We start from the raw sequence: 25,993 nt of genomic DNA on the forward strand, positions 1-25,993 counted from the left end.
TGCTGGGACATAATACAGGACTGGAGGATTCTGGGTGATGAGCGGAGAGGTGACTGCTGGGATATTATACAGGACGGCACTGGAGGATTCTGGGTGATGAGCGGAGAGGTGACTGCTGGGACATTATACAGGACGGCACTGGAGGATTCTGGGTGATGAGCGGAGAGGTGACTGCTCGGACATTATACATGACTGGAGGATTCTGGGTGATGAGCGTAGAGGTGACTGCTGGGACATTATACAGGACTGGAGGATTCTGGGCGATTAGCGGAGAGGTGACTGCTGGGACATTATACAGGACTGGAGGATTCTGGGTGATGAGCGGAGAGGTGACTGCTGGGACATTATACAGGACTGGAGGATTCTGGGTGATGAGCGGAGAGGTGACTGCTGGGATATTATACAGGACGGCACTGGAGGATTCTGGGTGATGAGCGGAGAGGTGACTGCTGGGACATTATACAGGACGGCACTGGAGGATTCTGGGTGATGAGCGGAGAGGTGACTGCTGGGACATTATACAGGACTGGAGGATTCTGGGTGATGAGCGGAGAGGTGACTGCTGGGACATTATACAGGACTGGAGGATTCTGGGTGATGAGCGGAGAGGTGACTGCTGGGACATTATACAGGAGGGCACTGGAGGATTCTGGGTGATGAGAGGAGAGGTGACTGCTGGGACATTATACAGGACGGCACTGGAGGATTCTGGGTGATGAGGGGAGAGGTGACTGCTGGGACAATATACAGGACGGCACTGGAGGATTCTAGGTGATGAGCGGAGAGGTGACTGCTGGGACATTATACAGGACTGGAGGATTCTGGGTGATGAGCGGAGAGGTGACTGCTGGGACATTATACAGGACTGGAGGATTCTGGGTGATGAGCGGAGAGGTGACTGCTGGGACATTATACTGGACGGCACTGGAGGATTCTGGGTGATGAGGGGAGAGGTGACTGCTGGGACATTATACAGGACGGCACTGGAGGATTCTGGGTGATGAGCGGAGAGGTGACTGCTGGGATATTATACAGGACTGGAGGATTCTGGGTGATGTGCGGACAGGTGACTGCTGGGACATTATACAGGACTGGAGGATTCTGGGTGATGAGCGGAGAGGTGACTGCTGGGACATTATACAGGACTGGAGGATTCTGGGTGATTAGCGGAGAGGTGACTGCTGGGACATTATACAGGACTGGAGGATTCTGGGTGATGAGCGGAGAGGAGACTGCTGGGACATTATACAGGACTGGAGGATTCTGGGTGATGAGCGGAGAGGTGACTGCTGGGACATTATACAGGAGGGCACTGGAGGATTCTGGGTGATGAGGGGAGAGGTGACTGCTGGGATATTATACAGGACTGGAGGATTCTGGGTGATGAGCGGAGAGGAGACTGCTGGGACATTATACAGGACGGTACTGGAGGATTCTGGGTGATGAGCGGAGAGGTGACTGCTGGGATATTATACAGGACTGGAGGATTCTGGGTGATGTGCGGACAGGTGACTGCTGGGACATTATACAGGACTGGAGGATTCTGGGTGATGAGCGGAGAGGTGACTGCTGGGACATTATACAGGACTGGAGGATTCTGGGTGATTAGCGGAGAGGTGATTGCTGGGACATTATACAGGACTGGAGGATTCTGGGTGATGAGCGGAGAGGAGACTGCTGGGACATTATACAGGACTGGAGGATTCTGGGTGATGAGCGGAGAGGTGACTGCTGGGACATTATACAGGACGGTACTGGAGGATTCTGGGTGATGAGCGGAGAGGAGACTGCTAGGACATTATACAGGAGGGCACTGGAGGATTCTGGGTGATGAGCGGAGAGGAGACTGCTGGGACATTATACAGGACGGTACTGGAGGATTCTGGGTGATGAGCGGAGAGGAGACTGCTAGGACATTATACAGGACGGTACTGGAGGATTCTGGGTGATGAGCGGAGAGGAGACTGCTAGGACATTATACAGGAGGGCACTGGAGGATTCTGGGTGATGAGCGGAGAGGAGACTGCTGGGACATTATACAGGAGGGCACTGGAGGATTCTGGGTGATGAGCGGAGAGGAGACTGCTGGGACATTATACAGGAGGGCACTGGAGGATTCTGGGTGATGAGCGGAGAGGAGACTGCTGGGACATTATACAGGACGGCACTGGAGGATTCTGGGTGATGAGCGGAGAGGAGACTGCTAGGACATTATACAGGACGGTACTGGAGGATTCTGGGTGATGAGCGGAGAGGAGACTGCTAGGACATTATACAGGAGGGCACTGGAGGATTCTGGGTGATGAGCGGAGAGGAGACTGCTAGGACATTATACAGGACGGTACTGGAGGATTCTGGGTGATGAGCGGAGAGGAGACTGCTAGGACATTATACAGGACGGTACTGGAGGATTCTGGGTGATGAGCGGAGAGGTGACTGCTAGGACATTATACAGGAGGGCACTGGAGGATTCTGGGTGATGAGCGGAGAGGAGACTGCTGGGACATTATACAGGACGGTACTGGAGGATTCTGGGTGATGAGCGGAGAGGAGACTGCTGGGACATTATACAGGACGGCACTGGAGGATTCTGGGTGATGAGCGGAGAGGTGACTGCTGGGACATTATACAGGACGGCACTGGAGGATTCTGGGTGATGAGCGGAGAGGAGACTGCTAGGACATTATACAGGAGGGCACTTGAGGATTCTGTGTGATGAGCGGAGAGGAGACTGCTGGGACATTATACAGGACGGTACTGGAGGATTCTGTGTGATGAGCGGAGAGGAGACTGCTGGGACATTATACAGGACGGCTCTGGAGGATTCTGGGTGATGAGCGGAGAGGTGACTGCTGGGACATTATACAGGAGGGCACTGGAGGATTCTGGGTGATGAGCGGAGAGGAGACTGCTGGGACATTATACAGGAGGGCACTGGAGGATTCTGGGTGATGAGCGGAGAGGAGACTGCTGGGACATTATACAGGAGGGCACTGGAGGATTCTGGGTGATGAGCGGAGAGGTGACTGCTGGGACATTATACAGGAGGGCACTGGAGGATTCTGGGTGATGAGCGGAGAGGAGACTGCTGGGACATTATACAGGAGGGCACTGGAGGATTCTGGGTGATGAGCGGAGAGGAGACTGCTGGGACATTATACAGGACGGCACTGGAGGATTCTGGGTGATGAGCGGAGAGATGACTGCTGGGACATTATACAGGAGGGCACTGGAGGATTCTGGGTGATGAGCGGAGAGGAGACTGCTGGGACATTATACAGGACGGCACTGGAGGATTCTGAGTGATGAGCGGAGAGGTGACTGCTGGGACATTATACAGGACGGCACTGGAGGATTCTGAGTGATGAGCGGAGAGGAGACTGCTGGGACATTATACAGGACGGTACTGGAGGATTCTGGGTGATGAGCGGAGAGGAGACTGCTGGGACATTATACAGGAGGGCACTTGAGGATTCTGGGTGATGAGCGGAGAGGTGACTGCTGGGATATTATACAGGACGGCACTGGAGGATTCTGAGTGATGAGCGGAGAGGTGACTGCTGGGACATTATACAGGACGGCACTGGAGGATTCTGAGTGATGAGCGGAGAGGTGACTGCTGGGACATTATACAGGACGGCACTGGAGGATTCTGAGTGATGAGCGGAGAGGAGACTGCTGGGACATTATACAGGACGGTACTGGAGGATTCTGGGTGATGAGCGGAGAGGAGACTGCTGGGACATTATACAGGAGGGCACTTGAGGATTCTGGGTGATGAGCGGAGAGGTGACTGCTGGGATATTATACAGGACGGCACTGGAGGATTCTGGGTGATGAGCGGAGAGGTGACTGCTGGGACATTATACAGGACGGCACTGGAGGATTCTGAGTGATGAGCGGAGAGGAGACTGCTGGGACATTATACAGGACGGTACTGGAGGATTCTGGGTGATGAGCGGAGAGGAGACTGCTGGGACATTATACAGGAGGGCACTTGAGGATTCTGGGTGATGAGCGGAGAGGTGACTGCTGGGATATTATACAGGACGGCACTGGAGGATTCTGGGTGATGAGCGGAGAGATGACTGCTGGGACATTATACAGGACGGCACTGGAGGATTCTGAGTGATGAGCGGAGAGGTGACTGCTGGGACATTATACAGGACGGCACTGGAGGATTCTGAGTGATGAGCGGAGAGGAGACTGCTGGGACATTATACAGGACGGTACTGGAGGATTCTGGGTGATGAGCGGAGAGGAGACTGCTGGGACATTATACAGGAGGGCACTTGAGGATTCTGGGTGATGAGCGGAGAGGTGACTGCTGGGATATTATACAGGACGGCACTGGAGGATTCTGAGTGATGAGCGGAGAGGTGACTGCTAGGACATTATACAGGACGGTACTGGAGGATTCTGGGTGATGAGCGGAGAGGAGACTGCTAGGACATTATACAGGACGGTACTGGAGGATTCTGGGTGATGAGCGGAGAGGAGACTGCTGGGACATTATACAGGAGGGCACTTGAGGATTCTGGGTGATGAGCGGAGAGGTGACTGCTGGGATATTATACAGGACGGTACTGGAGGATTCTGGGTGATGAGCGGAGAGGAGACTGCTAGGACATTATACAGGACGGTACTGGAGGATTCTGGGTGATGAGCGGAGAGGAGACTGCTGGGACATTATACAGGACGGTACTGGAGGATTCTGGGTGATGAGCGGAGAGGAGACTGCTAGGACATTATACAGGACGGTACTGGAGGATTCTGGGTGATGAGCGGAGAGGTGACTGCTGGGACATTATACAGGACGGCACTGGAGGATTCTGGGTGATGAGCGGAGAGGTGACTGCTGGGATATTATACAGGACGGTACTGGAGGATTCTGGGTGATGAGCGGAGAGGAGACTGCTAGGACATTATACAGGACGGTACTGGAGGATTCTGGGTGATGAGCGGAGAGGTGACTGCTGGGACATTATACAGGACGGCACTGGAGGATTCTGAGTGATGAGCGGAGAGGTGACTGCTGGGATATTATACAGGACGGTACTGGAGGATTCTGGGTGATGAGCGGAGAGGAGACTGCTAGGACATTATACAGGACGGTACTGGAGGATTCTGGGTGATGAGCGGAGAGGTGACTGCTGGGACATTATACAGGACGGTACTGGAGGATTCTGTGTGATGAGCGGAGAGGAGACTGCTGGGACATTATACAGGACGGCACTGGAGGATTCTGTGTGATGAGCGGAGAGGTGACTGCTGGGACATTATACAGGACGGCACTGGAGGATTCTGTGTGATGAGCGGAGAGGTGACTGCTGGGGCATTATACAGGACGGCACTGGAGGATTCTGTGTGATGAGCGGAGAGGTGACTGCTGGGACATTATACAGGACGGTACTGGAGGATTCTGAGTGATGAGCGGAGAGGAGACTGCTGGGACATTATACAGGACGGTACTGGAGGATTCTGGGTGATGAGCGGAGAGGAGACTGCTGGGACATTATACAGGAGGGCACTTGAGGATTCTGGGTGATGAGCGGAGAGGAGACTGCTGGGACATTATACAGGACGGTACTGGAGGATTCTGAGTGATGAGCGGAGAGGAGACTGCTGGGACATTATACAGGACGGTACTGGAGGATTCTGGGTGATGAGCGGAGAGGTGACTGCTGGGATATTATACAGGACGGCACTGGAGGATTCTGAGTGATGAGCGGAGAGGTGACTGCTGGGACATTATACAGGACGGTACTGGAGGATTCTGGGTGATGAGCGGAGAGGAGACTGCTAGGACATTATACAGGACGGTACTGGAGGATTCTGGGTGATGAGCGGAGAGGAGACTGCTAGGACATTATACAGGACGGCACTGGAGGATTCTGTGTGATGAGCGGAGAGGAGACTGCTGGGACATTATACAGGACGGCACTGGAGGATTCTGTGTGATGAGCGGAGAGGAGACTGCTAGGACATTATACAGGACGGTACTGGAGGATTCTGGGTGATGAGCGGAGAGGAGACTGCTGGGACATTATACAGGACGGCACTGGAGGATTCTGTGTGATGAGCGGAGATGTGACTGCTGGGACATTATACAGGACGGTACTGGAGGATTCTGTGTGATGAGCGGAGAGGAGACTGCTGGGACATTATACAGGACGGCACTGGAGGATTCTGTGTGATGAGCGGAGAGGAGACTGCTAGGACATTATACAGGACGGTACTGGAGGATTCTGGGTGATGAGCGGAGAGGAGACTGCTGGGACATTATACAGGACGGCACTGGAGGATTCTGAGTGATGAGCGGAGAGGTGACTGCTGGGATATTATACAGGACTGGAGGATTCTGGGTGATGAGAGGAGAGGTGACTGCTGGGACATTATACAGGACGGCACTGGAGGATTCTGGGTGATGAGCGGAGAGGTGACTGCTGGGACATTATACAGGAGGGCACTGGAGGATTCTGGGTGATGAGCGGAGAGGTGACTGCTGGGACATTATACAGGAGGGCACTGGAGGATTCTGGGTGACGAGCGGAGAGGTGACTGCTGGGATATTATACAGGACTAAAGGATTCTGGGTGATGAACGGAGAGGTGACTGCTAGGACATTATACTGGACGGCACTGGAGGATTCTGGGTGATGAGCGGAGAGGTGACTGCTGGGACATTATACAGGACGGCACTGGAGGATTCTGGGTGATGAGGGGAGAGGTGACTGCTGGGACATTATACAGGAGGGCACTGGAGGATTCTGGGTGATGAGCGGAGAGATGACTGCTGGGACATTATACAGGACTGCACTGGAGGATTCTGGGTGATGAGGGGAGAGGAGACTGCTGGGACATTATACAGGACGGCACTGGAGGATTCTGGGTGATGAGCGGAGAGGTGACTCCTGGGACATTATACAGGACGGCACTGGAGGATTCTGGGTGATGAGCGGAGAGGTGACTGCTGGGACATTATACAGCACTGGAGGATTCTGGGTGATGAGCGGAGAGGTGACTGCTGGGACATTATACAGGACGGCACTGGAGGATTCTGGGTGATGAGCGGAGAGGTGACTGCTGGGACATTATACAGGACGGCACTGGAGGATTCTGGGTGATGAGCGGAGAGGTGACTGCTGGGACATTATACAGGACGGCACTGGAGGATTCTGGGTGATGAGCGGAGAGGTGACTGCTGGGACATTATACAGCACTGGAGGATTCTGGGTGATGAGCGGAGAGGTGACTGCTGGGACATTATACAGGACGGCACTGGAGGATTCTGGGTGATGAGAGGAGAGGTGACTGCTGGGACATTATACAGGACGGCACTGGAGGATTCTGGGTGATGAGCGGAGAGGTGACTGCTGGGACATTATACAGGACGGCACTGGAGGATTCTGGGTGATGAGCGGAGAGGTGACTGCTGGGACATTATACAGGACGGCACTGGAGGATTCTGGGTGATGAGCAGAGAGGTGACTGCTGGGACATTATACAGCACTGGAGGATTCTGGGTGATGAGCGGAGAGGTGACTGCTGGGACATTATACAGGACGGCACTGGAGGATTCTGGGTGATGAGAGGAGAGGTGACTGCTGGGACATTATACAGGACGGCACTGGAGGATTCTGGGTGATGAGCGGAGAGGTGACTGCTGGGACATTATACAGGACGGCACTGGAGGATTCTGGGTGATGAGCAGAGAGGTGACTGCTGGGACATTATACAGCACTGGAGGATTCTGGGTGATGAGCGGAGAGGTGACTGCTGGGACATTATACAGGACGGCACTGGAGGATTCTGGGTGATGAGCGGAGAGGTGACTGCTGGGACATTATACAGGACGGCACTGGAGGATTCTGGGTGATGAGCGGAGAGGTGACTGCTGGGACATTATACAGGACGGCACTGGAGGATTCTGGGTGATGAGCGGAGAGGTGACTGCTGGGACATTATACAGGACGGCACTGGAGGATTCTGGGTGATGAGCGGAGAGGTGACTGCTGGGACATTATACAGGACGGCACTGGAGGATTCTGGGTGATGAGCGGAGAGGTGACTGCTGGGACATTATACAGCACTGGAGGATTCTGGGTGATGAGCGGAGAGGTGACTGCTGGGACATTATACAGGACGGCACTGGAGGATTCTGGGTGATGAGAGGAGAGGTGACTGCTGGGACATTATACAGGACGGCACTGGAGGATTCTGGGTGATGAGCGGAGAGGTGACTGCTGGGACATTATACAGCACTGGAGGATTCTGGGTGATGAGCGGAGAGGTGACTGCTGGGACATTATACAGGACGGCACTGGAGGATTCTGGGTGATGAGCGGAGAGGTGACTGCTGGGACATTATACAGGACGGCACTGGAGGATTCTGGGTGATGAGCGGAGAGGTGACTGCTGGGACATTATACAGCACTGGAGGATTCTGGGTGATGAGCGGAGAGGTGACTGCTGGGACATTATACAGGACGGCACTGGAGGATTCTGGGTGATGAGCGGAGAGGAGACTGCTGGGACATTATACAGGACGGCACTGGAGGATTCTGGGTGATGAGCGGAGAGGTGACTGCTGGGACATTATACAGCACTGGAGGATTCTGGGTGATGAGCGGAGAGGTGACTGCTGGGACATTATACAGGACGGCACTGGAGGATTCTGGGTGATGAGAGGAGAGGTGACTGCTGGGACATTATACAGGACGGCACTGGAGGATTCTGGGTGATGAGCGGAGAGGTGACTGCTGGGACATTATACAGGAGGGCACTGGAGGTTTCTGGGTGATGAGAGGAGAGGAGACTGCTGGGACATTATACAGGACGTTACTGGAGGATTCTGGGTGATGAGAGGAGAGGTGACTGCTGGGACATTATACAGCACTGGAGGATTCTGGGTGATGAGCGGAGAGGTGACTGCTGGGACATTATACAGGACGGCACTGGAGGATTCTGGGTGATGAGAGGAGAGGTGACTGCTGGGACATTATACAGGACGGCACTGGAGGATTCTGGGTGATGAGTGGAGAGGAGACTGCTGGGACATTATACAGGAGGGCACTGGAGGATTCTGGGTGATGAGAGGAGAGGAGACTGCTGGGACATTATACAGGACGGCACTGGAGGATTCTGGGTGATGAGAGGAGAGGTGACTGCTGGGACATTATACAGGACGGCACTGGAGGATTCTGGGTGATGAGAGGAGAGGTGACAGCTGGGACATTATACAGGACGGCACTGGAGGATTCTGGGTGATGAGCGGAGAGGTGACTACTGGGACATAACACAGGACGGCACTGGAGGATTCTGGGTGATGAGCGGAGAGGTGACTGCTGGGACATTATACAGGACGGCACTGGAGGATTCTGGGTGATGAGCGGAGAGGAGACTGCTGGGACATTATACAGGACGGCACTGGAGGATTCTGGGTGATGAGCGGAGAGGTGACTGCTGGGACATTATACAGGACGGCACTGGAGGATTCTGGGTGATGAGCGGAGAGGTGACTGCTGGGACATTATACAGGACGGCACTGGAGGATTCTGGGTGATGAGCGGAGAGGTGACTGCTGGGACATTATACAGGACGGCACTGGAGGATTCTGGGTGATGAGAGGAGAGGTGACAGCTGGGACATTATACAGGACGGCACTGGAGGATTCTGGGTGATGAGCGGAGAGGTGACTACTGGGACATAACACAGGACGGCACTGGAGGATTCTGGGTGATGAGCGGAGAGGTGACTGCTGGGACATTATACAGGACGGCACTGGAGGATTCTGGGTGATGAGCGGAGAGGAGACTGCTGGGACATTATACAGGACGGCACTGGAGGATTCTGGGTGATGAGCGGAGAGGTGACTGCTGGGACATTATACAGGACGGCACTGGAGGATTCTGGGTGATGAGCGGAGAGGAGACTGCTGGGACATTATACAGGACGGCACTGGAGGATTCTGGGTGATGAGCGGAGAGGTGACTGCTGGGACATTATACAGGACGGCACTGGAGGATTCTGGGTGATGAGCGAAGAGGTGACTGCTGGGACATTATACAGGACGGTACTGGAGGATTCTGGGTGATGAGCGGAGAGGTGACTGCTGGGACATTATACAGGACGGCACTGGAGGATTCTGGGTGATGAGAGGAGAGGTGACTGCTGGGACATTATACAGGACGGCACTGGAGGATTCTGGGTGATGAGAGGAGAGGTGACTGCTGGGACATTATACAGGACGGCACTGGAGGATTCTGGGTGATGAGGGGAGAGGTGACTGCTGGGACATTATACAGGACGGCACTCGAGGATTCTGGGTGATGAGCGGAGAGGTGACTGCTGGGACATTATACAGGACGGCACTGGAGGATTCTGGGTGATGAGCGGAGAGGCGACTGCTGGGACATTATACAGGACGGCACTGGAGGATTCTGGGTGATGAGAGGAGAGGTGACTGCTGGGACATTATACAGGACGGCACTGGAGGATTCTGGGTGATGAGCGGAGAGGTGACAGCTGGGACATTATACAGGACGGCACTGGAGGATTCTGGGTGATGAGCGGAGAGGTGACTGCTGGGACATTATACAGGACGGCACTGGAGGATTCTGGGTGATGAGCGGAGAGGTGACTGCTGGGACATAACACAGGACGGCACTGGAGGATTCTGGGTGATGAGCGGAGAGGTGACTGCTGGGACATTATACAGTACGGCACTGGAGGATTCTGGGTGATGAGCGGAGAGGTGACTGCTGGGACATTATACAGGACGGCACTGGAGGATTCTGGGTGATGAGCGGAGAGGTGACTGCTGGGACATTATACAGTACGGCACTGGAGGATTCTGGGTGATGAGCGGAGAGGTGACTGCTGGGACATTATACAGGACGGCACTGGAGGATTCTGGGTGATGAGCGGAGAGGGGACTGCTGGGACATTATACAGGACGGCACTGGAGGATTCTGGGTGATGAGAGGAGAGGTGACTGCTGGGACATTAGACAGGACGGCACTGGAGGATTCTGGGTGATGAGAAGAGAGGTGACTACTGGGACATTATACAGGAGGGCACTGGAGGATTCTGGGTGATGAGCGGAGAGGTGACTGCTGGGACATTATACAGGACGGCACTGGAGGATTCTGGGTGATGAGCGGAGAGGGGACTGCTGGGACATTATACAGGAGGGCACTGGAGGATTCTGGGTGATGAGCGGAGAGGGGACTGCTGGGACATTATACAGGACGGCACTGGAGGATTCTGGGTGATGAGAGGAGAGGTGACTGCTGGGACATTATACAGGAGGGCACTGGAGGATTCTGGGTGATGAGCGGAGAGGTGACTGCTGGGACATTATACAGGAGGGCACTGGAGGATTCTGGGTGATGAGCGGAGAGGGGACTGCTGGGACATTATACAGGACGGCACTGGAGGATTTTGGGTGATGAGAGGAGAGGTGACTGCTGGGACATTATACAGGACGGCACTGGAGGATTCTGGGTGATGAGAAGAGAGGTGACTACTGGGACATTATACAGGAGGGCACTGGAGGATTCTGGGTGATGAGCGGAGAGGGGACTGCTGGGACATTATACAGGACGGCACTGGAGGATTCTGGGTGATGAGCGGAGAGGGGACTGCTGGGACATTATACAGGACGGCACTGGAGGATTCTGGGTGATGAGAGGAGAGGTGACTGCTGGGACATTATACAGGACGGCACTGGAGGATTCTGGGTGATGAGAAGAGAGGTGACTACTGGGACATTATACAGGAGGGCACTGGAGGATTCTGGGTGATGAGCGGAGAGGTGACTGCTGGGACATTATACAGGACGGCACTGGAGGATTCTGGGTGATGAGCGGAGAGGGGACTGCTGGGACATTATACAGGACGGCACTGGAGGATTCTGGGTGATGAGAGGAGAGGTGACTGCTGGGACATTATACAGGACGGCACTGGAGGATTCTGGGTGATGAGAAGAGAGGTGACTACTGGGACATTATACAGGAGGGCACTGGAGGATTCTGGGTGATGAGCGGAGAGGTGACTGCTGGGACATTATACAGGACGGCACTGGAGGATTCTGGGTGATGAGAGGAGAGGTGACTGCTGGGACATTATACAGGACGGCACTGGAGGATTCTGGGTGATGAGCGGAGAGGTGACTGCTGGGTCATTATACTGGACGGCACTGGAGGATTCTGGGTGATGAGCGGAGAGGTGACTGCTGGGACATTATACTGGACGGCACTGGAGGATTCTGGGTGATGAGCGGAGAGGTGACTGCTGGGACATTATACTGGACGGCACTGGAGGATTCTGGGTGATGAGGGGAGAGGTGACTGCTGGGACATTATACAGGACGGCACTGGAGGATTCTGGGTGATGAGCGGAGAGGTGACTGCTGGGATATTATACAGGACTGGAGGATTCTGGGTGATGAGCGGAGAGGTGACTGCTGGGACATTATACAGGACTGGAGGATTCTGGGTGATGAGCGGAGAGGTGACTGCTGGGACATTATACAGGACTGGAGGATTCTGGGTGATGAGCGGAGAGGTGACTGCTGGGACATTATACAGGACTGGAGGATTCTGGGCGATTAGCGGAGAGGTGACTGCTGGGACATTATACAGGACTGGAGGATTCTGGGTGATGAGCGGAGAGGTGACTGCTGGGATATTATACAGGACTGGAGGATTCTGGGTGATGAGCGGAGAGGTGACTGCTGGGACATTATACAGGACTGGAGGATTCTGGGTGATGAGCGGAGAGGTGACTGCTGGGATATTATACAGGACGGCACTGGAGGATTCTGGGTGATTAGCGGAGAGGTGACTGCTGGGACATTATACAGGACGGCACTGGAGGATTCTGGGTGATGAGGGGAGAGGTGACTGCTGGGACATTATACAGGACGGCACTGGAGGATTCTGGGTGATGAGGGGAGAGGTGACTGCTGGGACATTATACAGGACGGCACTGGAGGATTCTGGGTGATGAGCGGAGAGGTGACTGCTGGGATATTATACAGGACTGGAGGATTCTGGGTGATGAGCGGAGAGGTGACTGCTGGGACATTATACAGGACTGGAGGATTCTGGGTGATGAGCGGAGAGGTGACTGCTGGGACATTATACAGGACTGGAGGATTCTGGGCGATTAGCGGAGAGGTGACTGCTGGGACATTATACAGGACTGGAGGATTCTGGGTGATGAGCGGAGAGGTGACTGCTGGGATATTATACAGGACTGGAGGATTCTGGGTGATGAGCGGAGAGGTGACTGCTGGGACATTATACAGGACTGGAGGATTCTGGGCGATTAGCGGAGAGGTGACTGCTGGGACATTATACAGGACTGGAGGATTCTGGGTGATGAGCGGAGAGGTGACTGCTGGGACATTATACAGGACTGGAGGATTCTGGGTGATGAGCGGAGAGGTGACTGCTGGGATATTATACAGGACGGCACTGGAGGATTCTGGGTGATGAGCGGAGAGGTGACTGCTGGGACATTATACAGGACGGCACTGGAGGATTCTGGGTGATGAGCGGAGAGGTGACTGCTCGGACATTATACAGGACTGGAGGATTCTGGGTGATGAGCGGAGAGGTGACTCCTGGGACATTATACAGGAGGGCACTGGAGGATTCTGGGTGATGAGAGGAGAGGTGACTGCTGGGACATTATACAGGACGGCACTGGAGGATTCTGGGTGATGAGCGGAGAGGTGACTGCTGGGACATTATACAGGACTGGAGGATTCTGGGTGATGAGCGGAGAGGTGACTGCTGGGACATTATACAGGACTGGAGGATTCTGGGTGATGAGCGGAGAGGTGACTGCTGGGACATTATACAGGATTGAACTGTAGGATTCTGGGTGATGAGCGGAGAGGTGACTGCTGGGACATTATACTGGACGGCACTGGAGGATTCTGGGTGATGAGGGGAGAGGTGACTGCTGGGACATTATACAGGATTGAACTGTAGGATTCTGGGTGATGAGAGGAGAGGTGACTGCTGGGACATTATACTGGACGGCACTGGAGGATTCTGGGTGATGAGGGGAGAGGTGACTGCTGGGATATTATACAGGACTGGAGGATTCTGGGTGATGTGCGGAGAGGTGACTGCTGGGACATTATACAGGACTGGAGGATTCTGGGTGATGAGCGGAGAGGTGACTGCTGGGACATTATACAGGACTGGAGGATTCTGGGTGATTAGCGGAGAGGTGACTGCTGGGACATTATACAGGACTGGAGGATTCTGGGTGATGAGCGGAGAGGTGATTGCTGGGACATTATACAGGACTGGAGGATTCTGGGTGATGAGCGGAGAGGAGACTGCTGGGACATTATACAGGAGGGCACTGGAGGATTCTGGGTGATGAGCGGAGAGGTGACTGCTGGGACATTATACAGGACTGGAGGATTCTGGGTGATGAGCGGAGAGGTGACTGCTGGGACATTATACAGGACGGCACTGGAGGATTCTGGGTGATGAGCGGAGAGGTGACTGCTGGGACATTATACAGGACGGCACTGGAGGATTCTGGGTGATGAGCGGAGAGGTGACTGCTGGGACATTATACAGGACTGGAGGATTCTGGGTGATGAGCGGAGAGGTGACTGCTGGGACATTATACAGGACTGGAGGATTCTGGGTGATGAGCGGAGAGGTGACTGCTGGGACATTATACAGGACGGCACTGGAGGATTCTGGGTGATGAGCGGAGAGGTGACTGCTGGGACATTATACAGGACTGGAGGATTCTGGGTGATGAGCGGAGAGGTGACTGCTGGGACATTATACAGGACGGCACTGGAGGATTCTGGGTGATGAGCGGAGAGGTGACTGCTGGGATATTATGCAGGACTGGAGGATTCTGGGTGATGAGCGGAGAGGTGACTGCTGGGACATTATACAGGACTGGAGGATTCTGGGTGATGAGCGGAGAGGTGACTGCTGGGACATTATACAGGACGGCACTGGAGGATTCTGGGTGATGAGCGGAGAGGTGACTGCTGGGACATTATACAGGACGGCACTGGAGGATTCTGGGTGATGAGCGGAGAGGAGACTGCTGGGACATTATACAGGACGGCACTGGAGGATTCTGGGTGATGAGCGGAGAGGTGACTGCTGGGACATTATACAGGACGGCACTGGAGGATTCTGGGTGATGAGCGGAGAGGTGACTGCTGGGACATTATACAGGACTGCACTGGAGGATTCTGGGTGATGAGCGGAGAGGTGACTGCTGGGATATTATGCAGGACTGGAGGATTCTGGGTGATGAGCGGAGAGGTGACTGCTGGGACATTATACAGGACGGCACTGGAGGATTCTGGGTGATGAGCGGAGAGGTGACTGCTGGGATATTATGCAGGACTGGAGGATTCTGGGTGATGAGCGGAGAGGTAACTGCTGGGACATTATACAGGACTGCACTGGAGGATTCTGGGTGATGAGCGGAGAGGTGACTGCTGGGACATTATGCAGGACTGGAGGATTCTGGGTGATGAGCGGAGAGGTGACTGCTGGGACATTATACAGGACGGCACTGGAGGATTCTGGGTGATGAGCGGAGAGGTGACTGCTGGGATATTATGCAGGACTGGAGGATTCTGGGTGATGAGCGGAGAGGTGACTGCTGGGACATTATACAGGACGGCACTGGAGGATTCTGGGTGATGAGCGGAGAGGTGACTGCTGGGATATTATGCAGGACTGGAGGATTCTGGGTGATGAGCGGAGAGGTGACTGCTGGGACATTATACAGGACGGCACTGGAGGATTCTGGGTGATGAGCGGAGAGGTGGCTGCTGGGACATTATACTGGACTGGAGGATTCTGGGTGATGAGCGGAGAGGTGACTGCTGGGACATTATACAGGACTGGAGGATTCTGGGTGATGAGCGGAGAGGTGATTGCTGGGACATTATACAGGACTGGAGGATTCTGGGTGATGAGCGGAGAGGTGACTGCTGGGACATTATACAGGACTGGAGGATTCTGGGTGATGAGCGGAGAGGTGACTGCTGGGACATTATACAGGACTGGAGGATTCTGGGTGATGAGCGGAGAGGTGACTGCTGGGACATTATACAGGACGGCACTGGAGGATTCTGGGTGACGAGCGGAGAGGTGACTGCTGGGACATTATACAGGACTGGAGGATTCTGGGTGATGAGCGGAGAGGTGACTGCTGGGACATTATACAGGACTGGAGGATTCTGGGTGATGAGCGGAGAGGTGACTGCTGGGACATTATACAGGACTGGAGGATTCTGGGTGATGAGCGGAGAGGTGACTGCTGGGACATTATACAGGACTGGAGGATTCTGGGTGATGAGCGGAGAGGTGACTGCTGGGACATTATACAGGACGGCACTGGAGGATTCTGGGTGATGAGCGGAGAGGTGACTGCTGGGACATTATACAGGACTGGAGGATTCTGGGTGATGAGCGGAGAGGTGACTGCTGGGACATTATACAGGACTGGAGGATTCTGGGTGATGAGCGGAGAGGTGACTGCTGGGACATTATACAGGACGGCACTGGAGAATTCTGGGTGATGAGCGGAGAGGTGACTGCTGGGAAATTATACAGGACTGGAGGATTCTGGGTGATGAGCGGAGAGGTGACTGCTGGGACATTATACAGGACGGCACTGGAGGATTCTGGGTGACGAGCGGAGAGGTGACTGCTTGGACATTATACAGGACTGGAGGATTCTGGGTGATGAGCGGAGAGGTGACTGCTGGGACATTATACAGGACTGGAGGATTCTGGGTGATGAGCGGAGAGGTGACTGCTGGGACATTATACAGGACGGCACTGGAGGATTCTGGGTGACGAGCGGAGAGGTGACTGCTGGGACATTATACAGGACTGGAGGATTCTGGGTGATGAGCGGAGAGGTGACTGCTGGGACATTATACAGGACGGCACTGGAGGATTCTGGGTGACGAGCGGAGAGGTGACTGCTGGGACATTATACAGGACTGGAGGATTCTGGGTGATGAGCGGAGAGGTGACTGCTGGGACATTATACAGGACGGCACTGGAGGATTCTGGGTGACGAGCGGAGAGGTGAGTGCTGGGATATTATATAGGACTGGAGGATTCTGGGTGATGAGCGGAGAGGTGACTGCTGGGACATTATACAGGACGGCACTGGAGGATTCTGGGTGATGAGAGGAGAGGTGACTGCTGGGACATTATACAGGACGGCACTGGAGGATTCTGGGTGATGAGCGGAGACGTGACTGCTAGGACATTATACAGGACGGCACTGGAGGATTCTGGGTGATGAGCGGAGAGGTGACTGCTGGGACATTATACAGGAGGGCACTGGAGGATTCTGGGTGATGAGCGGAGAGGTGACTGCTGGGACATTATACAGGACGGCACTGGAGGATTCTGGGTGATGAGCGGAGAGGTGACTGTTGGGACATTATACAGCACTAGAGGATTCTGGGTGATGAGCGGAGAGGTGACTGCTGGGACATTATACAGGACGTAACTGGAGGATTCTGGGTGATGAGCGGAGAGGTGACTGCTGGGATATTATACAGGACGGCACTGGAGGATTCTGGGTGATGAGAGGAGAGGTGACTGCTGGGACATTATACAGCACTGGAGGATTCTGGGTGGTGACGGTGTCGTTGTTGTCAGGTTCCTATAAGGTGTCAGGACGTCGCTGTCTATCTCTCCATGGAGGAGTGGGAGTATCTAGAAGGACACCAGGATCGGTACCAGGACGTGATGATGGAGGAGCGCCGGCCTCTTACTCCACAAGGTGAGAAGAAATTATTTTATATACAGAACTGTGCAAATGATTTAGGCAAATGTGTAAAAACTAAATACAAATACCCCAAACACTGGAAATAATAAAGGGCTCAACTCACTAAACAATACAAAATAAATAGAATCTCATGCAAGAACTATTAAGCATAACAAGAGATCAAAATAGAGTTTTTCAAAGCTCAAATATAATTTATTGAAATAATGATAAACAGAGCATGAGTGCTAGTATAGGTTGCAGCAGACATAAACACAAAATGATTGTGCAGCACCTTGAAAAAATTATTGAAGAATATATAGATATTTTTGTACAACATCAGCAGTTATTTCACAGATGTAGAACACAATAGAAAGCAACCCACCAATTGAAGTAATATATATTCCCTAGAAAGGGTGTTACATACAGTCAATACCCAGGGTAGGATACTATCCATAAAGTGCAAGAGTGCTCTGTGCTAATAAGCCTAAAGGGCGTTGAATGTAAACTAAATGAAGTAAAAAATGCCTGTGCACAAAAACTGAATATAAGGGCTGCATTAAAGAGTAAGACTTACATGTGATGTGAATGCTGCTGTCAAACCTGCCACCCCTACGCGCGTTACGCCGCAGCTTCCTCAGGAGGCGTGACGTAAATGTGAACAAGGACAGAGGGACTGAACCACCAGTAATAGTATAGGCCAGACAGGATGGATTTTCCAACTCAGAAACAGGGCGGTCACACCCTTATATGCACAGAATGCACAATGAAACAAATGAGAAACTGGGTCTGAGCAGAAAAAGTAAATTAATGTGCATGCAAAATGTAATTGCATATGAACACATGACCTTTACACAGAGAAAACCAAAAACAAAACACATTTACGTCACTTGACAAGTGGAAAGGTTTTAAATACAAGAGTTAGGACTGTCCCACAAGGGTTGCCGTGACGTGGCGGGATGGCTTCTACATTATTTTGATCAAAATTATGTTAACTAAATACCCTTATTATTACTATTATTACTACCTTCATGCAATTTTTGCAATATATTTTTTTTACTTTTTTATTCCAGGATATTTGTTTTGTGTTTTGTTTTTGGTTTTCTCTGTGTAAAGGTCATGTGTTCATATGCAATTACATTTTGCATGCACATTAATTTACTTTTTCTGCTCAGACCCAGTTTCTCATTTATTTAGCAAGCTATAGCGCTTACCGAATAAGCTACAGCGGGAAGCCGGATACATGGAGCGCTCTGGCTGATCAGCTGTCCGGCGCCGCAGCTGCATGTGTCATGGCTGAATCACTACACTATAGATGCATGGAGAGCCTGTTTGTTGGGCTGTTCAGCCGGCGTGTTCCATGTATTCGGGTTCCCTGCTGTAGTTTATTTGTTAAGCTCTATAGCTTGCTAAATAAGCAGGGACCTGATCAAATTCGCTCATCTCTAGTCATAACTAAAAGCCAGACTGAGCACAGCAACAAGACCCCAGGCAGTTATACTGCATCAGCGAGGTCTCTGTCAGGCAAAGATTTCACGGCAGACTGGGGTTTCATGATCTGCTGTTCTAGATCTTTTGAAGAAACACCAAGAAATGGGCAATGACCATAAATGCAGTAGTCGCAGCATAGTGCATCAGATTTAAGGCCTCATACTTCTTTTCTACGATGAAAGATGTCCAGCTGTGCCATCAGCTCAGAATTGGCAGCAGTCGGTGGGACCCAGCTACCAGGGCTGTGGAGTTGGAGTCGGTATAAAATGGAGCCATTCCGACTCCTAAAATATATAATAGATTGGGCTCAGTAGTTCAGTGCAGGATGTACTGTTAATGTTTCCATAAGTATTTGGGAAAGTTATGAAATGTTCTATTCCTGATGTAAGGATCTCGGCTGTTAATTGAGATGAATCTGTGCTGCACTTTTTGTATATGATCAGTAGTGACCGGGGCTGTGGAGTCGGAGTCATGGAGTCGGAAGTCAGAGAAATTGAGAAGTCTGAGTCGGTGGTTCGGCTTACCGACTCCACCGCCCTGCCAGTGCCAGCTACACCCATCCACTGTTCGGAGAAGTCTGCGCAGAAATGGTGTTCAGTGAAGAATTGCTGCTAAAACCATACATTTTACACGCAAACAAGAGCAAGTGGCTCAACTATGCCCCAAAACATAGGAACTGGGGTGCAGAAAAATGGCAACAAGAGTACTGGACTGAAGAGTAAAATGTGACATATTTAGATGTAACCGAACACAATTTGATTGGTCTTTAATTAGGCTTGCCTTTTAAAAGGGTTAAATGGCTCATTCATTATTGCTAGATGGAGGCCGGATGCTATCACATCGGGAGGGCGGTAATGTCACGATGGGGGCAGGCTTTACAGCACTGAGAATCTCTCCCCCCATGTGCTCACCCACCTATCCACTCTCTCTCTTGCCCCATGTGCTGACTTCTCCCGTCTGCGCTCTCTTCTTTGACCTGTCTACCCCATGTGCTGTCAGCCTTGTCTGCTGTCTCTCTCCTTCCTGTGCTGTGTCCCCCCTGTGCTCTGTCTCTCTCACCCCTGTGTCTGATCGTGTACAGAACATACCACAGCTCCTGGGCAGGGGAGGAAGCCAAACACAATACTGACATTACAGCAGGAGATCGCAGAGGATTCATTTTGTGAGGTAAAGAATTGTGTAAAAACAGTCAGTGAAATATTTTACCTCACAGAATGAATCCTCTGTGATCCCCTGCTGTGATGTCAGCATTGTCTCTTGCTTCCTCCCCTGCCCAGGAGCTGTGGTGTGCTCCGTACATGGTCAGACACAGACAGTTTTTAAAATGAACTTTAGTTTGTGGGAAAACCCCTGTAGTGTGACCGGCTTCTTCTGCATCAATTCGCGCAGGCGGAGTGCGATGTTGTTCCGCTGGTGGTACCGCGCAAGAGGTTGAGTGAGTGTGTGTGTGTGTGTGTGAGAGAGTGTGTGAGTGTGTGGTGCTGGTGGTACTGCTCTGGATGCGTTATGCTGCAGCCTGTGTCCTGAATTGGAAGTGTTTGCGTCCTCTGTGTCCGGTGCCAGGTATTTCAGGTGGCTTCCCCCTTGCGATGGCGCCTGATTATTACTCTAGTACTTGCTCTGTGCTGATGGTTTCTCAGATCCCAGTGCTCACCTCAGTGTGTGCTCTGCTCTGTCCTGGTCTCTGTGCATTACTCAGTGCACGCTCTGCTCTGTCCTGGTCTCTGTGCATTACTCAGTGCCCGCTCGGCTCTGTCCTGGTCTCTGTGCATTACTCAGTGCCCGCTCTGCTCTGTCCTGGTCTCTGTGCATTACTCAGTGCCCGCTCTGCTCTGTCCTGGTCTCTGTGCATTACTCAGTGCCCGCTCTGCTCTGTCCTGGTCTCTGTGCATTACTCAGTGCGCGCTCTGCTCTGTCCTGGTCTCTGTGCATTACTCAGTGCCGCTCTGCTCTGTCCTGGTCTCTGTGCATTACTCAGTGCCTGCTCTGCTCTGTCCTGGTCTCTGTGCATTACTCAGTGCCCGCTCTGCTCTGTCCTGTTCTCTGTGCATTACTCAGTGCCCGCTCTGCTCTGTCCTGTTCTCTGTGCATTACTCAGTGCCCGCTCTGCTCTGTCCTGGTCTCTGTGCATTACTCAGTGCCTGCTCTGCTCTGTCCTGGTCTCTGTGCATTACTCAGTGCCCGCTCTGCTCTGTCCTGGTCTCTGTGCATTACTCAGTGCCCGCTCTGCTCTGTCCTGGTCTCTGTGCATTACTCAGTGCCTGCTCTGCTCTGTCCTGGTCTCTGTGCATTACTCAGTGCCCGCTCTGCTCTGTCCTGTTCTCTGTGCATTACTCAGTGCCCGCTCTGCTCTGTCCTGTTCTCTGTGCATTACTCAGTGCCCGCTCTGCTCTGTCCTGGTCTCTGTGCATTACTCAGTGCCCGCTCTGCTCTGTCCTGTTCTCTGTGCATTACTCAGTGCCCGCTCTGCTCTGTCCTGTTCTCTGTGCATTACTCAGTGCCCGCTCTGCTCTGTCCTGTTCTCTGTGCATTACTCAGTGCCCGCTCTGCTCTGTCCTGTTCTCTGTGCATTACTCAGTGCCCGCTCTGCTCTGTCCTGTTCTCTGTGCATTACTCAGTGCCCGCTCTGCTCTGTCCTGTTCTCTGTGCATTACTCAGTGCCCGCTCTGCTCTGTCCTGTTCTCTGTGCATTACTCAGTGCCCGCTCTGCTCTGTCCTGGTCTCTGTGCATTACTCAGTGCCCGCTCTGCTCTGTCCTGGTCTCTGTGCATTACTCAGTGCCCGCTCTGCTCTGTCCTGGACTCTGTGCATTACTCAGTGCCCGCTCTGCTCTGTCTTGATCTTTGTGCATTATTCAGTGCCCGCTCTGCTCTGTCCTGGTCTCTGTGCATTACTCAGTGCATGCTCTGCTCTGTCTTGATCTTTGTGCATTACTCAGTGCCTGCTCTGCTCTGTCCTGGTCTCTGTGCATTACTCAGTGCCTGCTCTGCTCTGTCCTGGTCTCTGTGCATTACTCAGTGCACGCTCTGCTCTGTCCTGGTCTCTGTGCATTACTCAGTGCCCGCTCTGCTCTGTCCTGGTCTCTGTGCATTACTCAGTGCCCGCTCTGCTCTGTCCTGGACTCTGTGCATTACTCAGTGCCCGCTCTGCTCTGTCCTGGTCTCTGTACATTACTCAGTGCCCGCTCTGCTCTGTCCTGGTCTCTGTGCATTACTCAGTGCCCGCTCTGCTCTGTCCTGGACTCTGTGCATTACTCAGTGCCCGCTCTGCTCTGTCCTGGTCTCTGTGCATTACTCAGTGCCCGCTCTGCTCTGTCCTGGTCTCTGTGCATTACTCAGTGCCTGCTCTGCTCTGTCTTGATCTTTGTGCATTACTCAGTGCATGCTCTGCTCTGTCCTGGTCTCTGTGCATTACTCAGTGCCTGCTCTGCTCTGTCCTGGTCTCTGTGCATTACTCAGTGCGCGCTCTGCTCTGTCCTGGTCTCTGTGCATTACTCAGTGCCCGCTCTGCTCTGTCCTGGTCTCTGTGCATTACTCAGTGCCCGCTCTGCTCTGTCCTGGTCTCTGTGCATTACTCAGTGCCCGCTCTGCTCTGTCCTGGTCTCTGTGCATTACTCAGTGCCCGCTCTGCTCTGTCCTGGTCTCTGTGCATTACTCAGTGCCCGCTCTGCTCTGTCCTGGTCTCTGTGCATTACTCAGTGCCCGCTCTGCTCTGTCCTGGTCTCTGTGCATTACTCAGTGCCCGCTCTGCTCTGTCCTGGTCTCTGTGCATTACTCAGTGCCCGCTCTGCTCTGTCCTGGTCTCTGTGCATTACTCAGTGCCCGCTCTGCTCTGTCCTGGTCTCTGTGCATTACTCAGTGCCCGCTCTGCTCTGTCCTGGTCTCTGTGCATTACTCAGTGCCCGCTCTGCTCTGTCCTGGTCTCTGTGCATTACTCAGTGCGCGCTCTGCTCTGTCCTGGTCTCTGTGCATTACTCAGTGCCCGCTCTGCTCTGTCCTGGTCTCTGTGCATTACTCAGTGCCCGCTCTGCTCTGTCCTGTTCTCTGTGCATTACTCAGTGCCCGCTCTGCTCTGTCCTGTTCTCTGTGCATTACTCAGTGCCCGCTCTGCTCTGTCCTGGTCTCTGTGCATTACTCAGTGCCCGCTCTGCTCTGTCCTGGTCTCTGTGCATTACTCAGTGCCCGCTCTGCTCTGTCCTGGACTCTGTGCATTACTCAGTGCACGCTCTGCTCTGTCCTGGTCTCTGTGCATTACTCAGTGCCTGCTCTGCTCTGTCCTGGTCTCTGTGCATTACTCAGTGCCCGCTCTGCTCTGTCCTGGACTCTGTGCATTACTCAGTGCCCGCTCTGCTCTGTCCTGGTCTCTGTGCATTACTCAGTGCCCGCTCTGCTCTGTCCTGTTCTCTGTGCATTACTCAGTGCCCGCTCTGCTCTGTCCTGGTCTCTGTGCATTACTCAGTGCCCGCTCTGCTCTGTCCTGGTCTCTGTGCATTACTCAGTGCCCGCTCTGCTCTGTCCTGGACTCTGTGCATTACTCAGTGCCCGCTCTGCTCTGTCCTGGTCTCTGTGCATTACTCAGTGCCCGCTCTGCTCTGTCCTGGTCTCTGTGCATTACTCAGTGCACGCTCTGCTCTGTCCTGGTCTCTGTGCATTACTCAGTGCCCGCTCTGCTCTGTCCTGGTCTCTGTGCATTACTCAGTGCCCGCTCTGCTCTGTCCTGGACTCTGTGCATTACTCAGTGCCCGCTCTGCTCTGTCCTGGTCTCTGTGCATTACTCAGTGCCCGCTCTGCTCTGTCCTGTTCTCTGTGCATTACTCAGTGCCCGCTCTGCTCTGTCCTGTTCTCTGTGCATTACTCAGTGCCCGCTCTGCTCTGTCCTGGTCTCTGTGCATTACTCAGTGCCCGCTCTGCTCTGTCCTGGTCTCTGTGCATTACTCAGTGCCCGCTCTGCTCTGTCCTGGACTCTGTGCATTACTCAGTGCCCGCTCTGCTCTGTCTTGATCTTTGTGCATTATTCAGTGCCCGCTCTGCTCTGTCCTGGTCTCTGTGCATTACTCAGTGCATGCTCTGCTCTGTCTTGATCTTTGTGCATTACTCAGTGCCTGCTCTGCTCTGTCCTGGTCTCTGTGCATTACTCAGTGCCTGCTCTGCTCTGTCCTGGTCTCTGTGCATTACTCAGTGCATGCTCTGCTCTGTCCTGGTCTCTGTACTCTTCTCAGTGCCCGCTTTGCTCTGTCCTGGTCTCTGTACTCTTCTCAGTGCCCGCTCTGCTCTGTCCTGGTCTCTGTGCATTACTCAGTGCACGCTCTGCTCTGTCCTGGTCTCTGTGCATTACTCAGTGCCCGCTCTGCTCTGTCCTGGTCTCTGTGCATTACTCAGTGCCCGCTCTGCTCTGTCCTGGACTCTGTGCATTACTCAGTGCCCGCTCTGCTCTGTCCTGGTCTCTGTACATTACTCAGTGCCCGCTCTGCTCTGTCCTGGTCTCTGTGCATTACTCAGTGCCCGCTCTGCTCTGTCCTGGACTCTGTGCATTACTCAGTGCCCGCTCTGCTCTGTCCTGGTCTCTGTGCATTACTCAGTGCCCGCTCTGCTCTGTCCTGGTCTCTGTGCATTACTCAGTGCCTGCTCTGCTCTGTCTTGATCTTTGTGCATTACTCAGTGCATGCTCTGCTCTGTCCTGGTCTCTGTGCATTACTCAGTGCACGCTCTGCTCTGTCCTGGACTCTGTGCATTACTCAGTGCACGCTCTGCTCTGTCCTGGTCTCTGTGCATTACTCAGTGTGCACTCTGCTCTGTCCTGGTCTCTGTGCATTACTCGGTGCACGCTCTGCTCTGTCCTGGTCTTAGAGCACTACTCAGTGCATGCTCTGCTCTGTCCTGGTCTCTGTGCATTACTCAGTGCCCGCTCTGCTCTGTCCTGGTCTCTGTGCATTACTCAGTGCCCGCTCTGCTCTGTCCTGGTCTCTGTGCATTACTCAGTGCCTGCTCTGCTCTGTCCTGGACTCTGTGCATTACTCAGTGCCCGCTCTGCTCTGTCCTGGTCTCTGTGCATTACTCAGTGCCCGCTCTGCTCTGTCTTGATCTTTGTGCACTTCTCAGTGCCCGCTCTGCTCTGTCTTGATCTTTGTGCATTACTCAGTGCATGCTCTGCTCTGTCCTGGTCTCTGTGCATTACTCAGTGCCCGCTCTGCTCTGTCCTGGTCTCTGTGCATTACACAGTGCCCGCTCTGCTCTGTCCTGGTCTCTGTGCATTACTCAGTGCCCGCTCTGATCTGTCCTGGTCTTAGAGCACTACTCTGCGCGCTCTGCTTTGTCCTGGTCTCGGCATTACTCAGTGCGCGCTCTGCTCTGTCCTGGTCTCTGTGCATTACTCAGTGCCTGCTCTGCTCTGTCCTGGACTCTGTGCATTACTCAGTGCCCGCTCTGCTCTGTCTTGATCTTTGTGCACTTCTCTGTGTCCGCTCTGCTCTGTCCTGGTCTCTGTGCATTACTCAGTGCACGCTCTGCTCTGTCCTGGTCTCTGTGCATTACTCAGTGCGCACTCTGCTCTGTCCTGGTCTCTGTGCATTACTCGGTGCACGCTCTGCTCTGTCCTGGTCTTAGAGCACTACTCTGCGCGCTCTGCTCTGTCCTGGTCTCTGTGCATTACTCAGTGCGCGCTCTGCTCTGTCCTGGTCTCTGTGCATTACTCAGTGCATG

General features: G+C 53.3%; 1 protein-coding gene across 1 annotated transcript in view; it reads left to right on the forward strand.

Moving 5' to 3' along the window:
- LOC141074936 (uncharacterized) overlaps nucleotides 1-25,993 on the forward strand; it is a 65,336-nt gene that overhangs the window by 25,758 nt on the left and 13,585 nt on the right. The window contains exon 4 of the mRNA XM_073562262.1: nucleotides 17,699-17,822. Coding sequence (XP_073418363.1) covers nucleotides 17,699-17,822 — 124 coding nt within the window. The remainder of the gene's footprint in view (nucleotides 1-17,698; nucleotides 17,823-25,993) is intronic.

This window comes from Dendrobates tinctorius, unplaced genomic scaffold, assembly GCF_039654945.1.
Source record: "Dendrobates tinctorius isolate UK_male_01 unplaced genomic scaffold, ASM3965494v1 ptg000342l, whole genome shotgun sequence".
Lineage (NCBI taxonomy): Eukaryota > Metazoa > Chordata > Amphibia > Anura > Dendrobatidae > Dendrobates > Dendrobates tinctorius.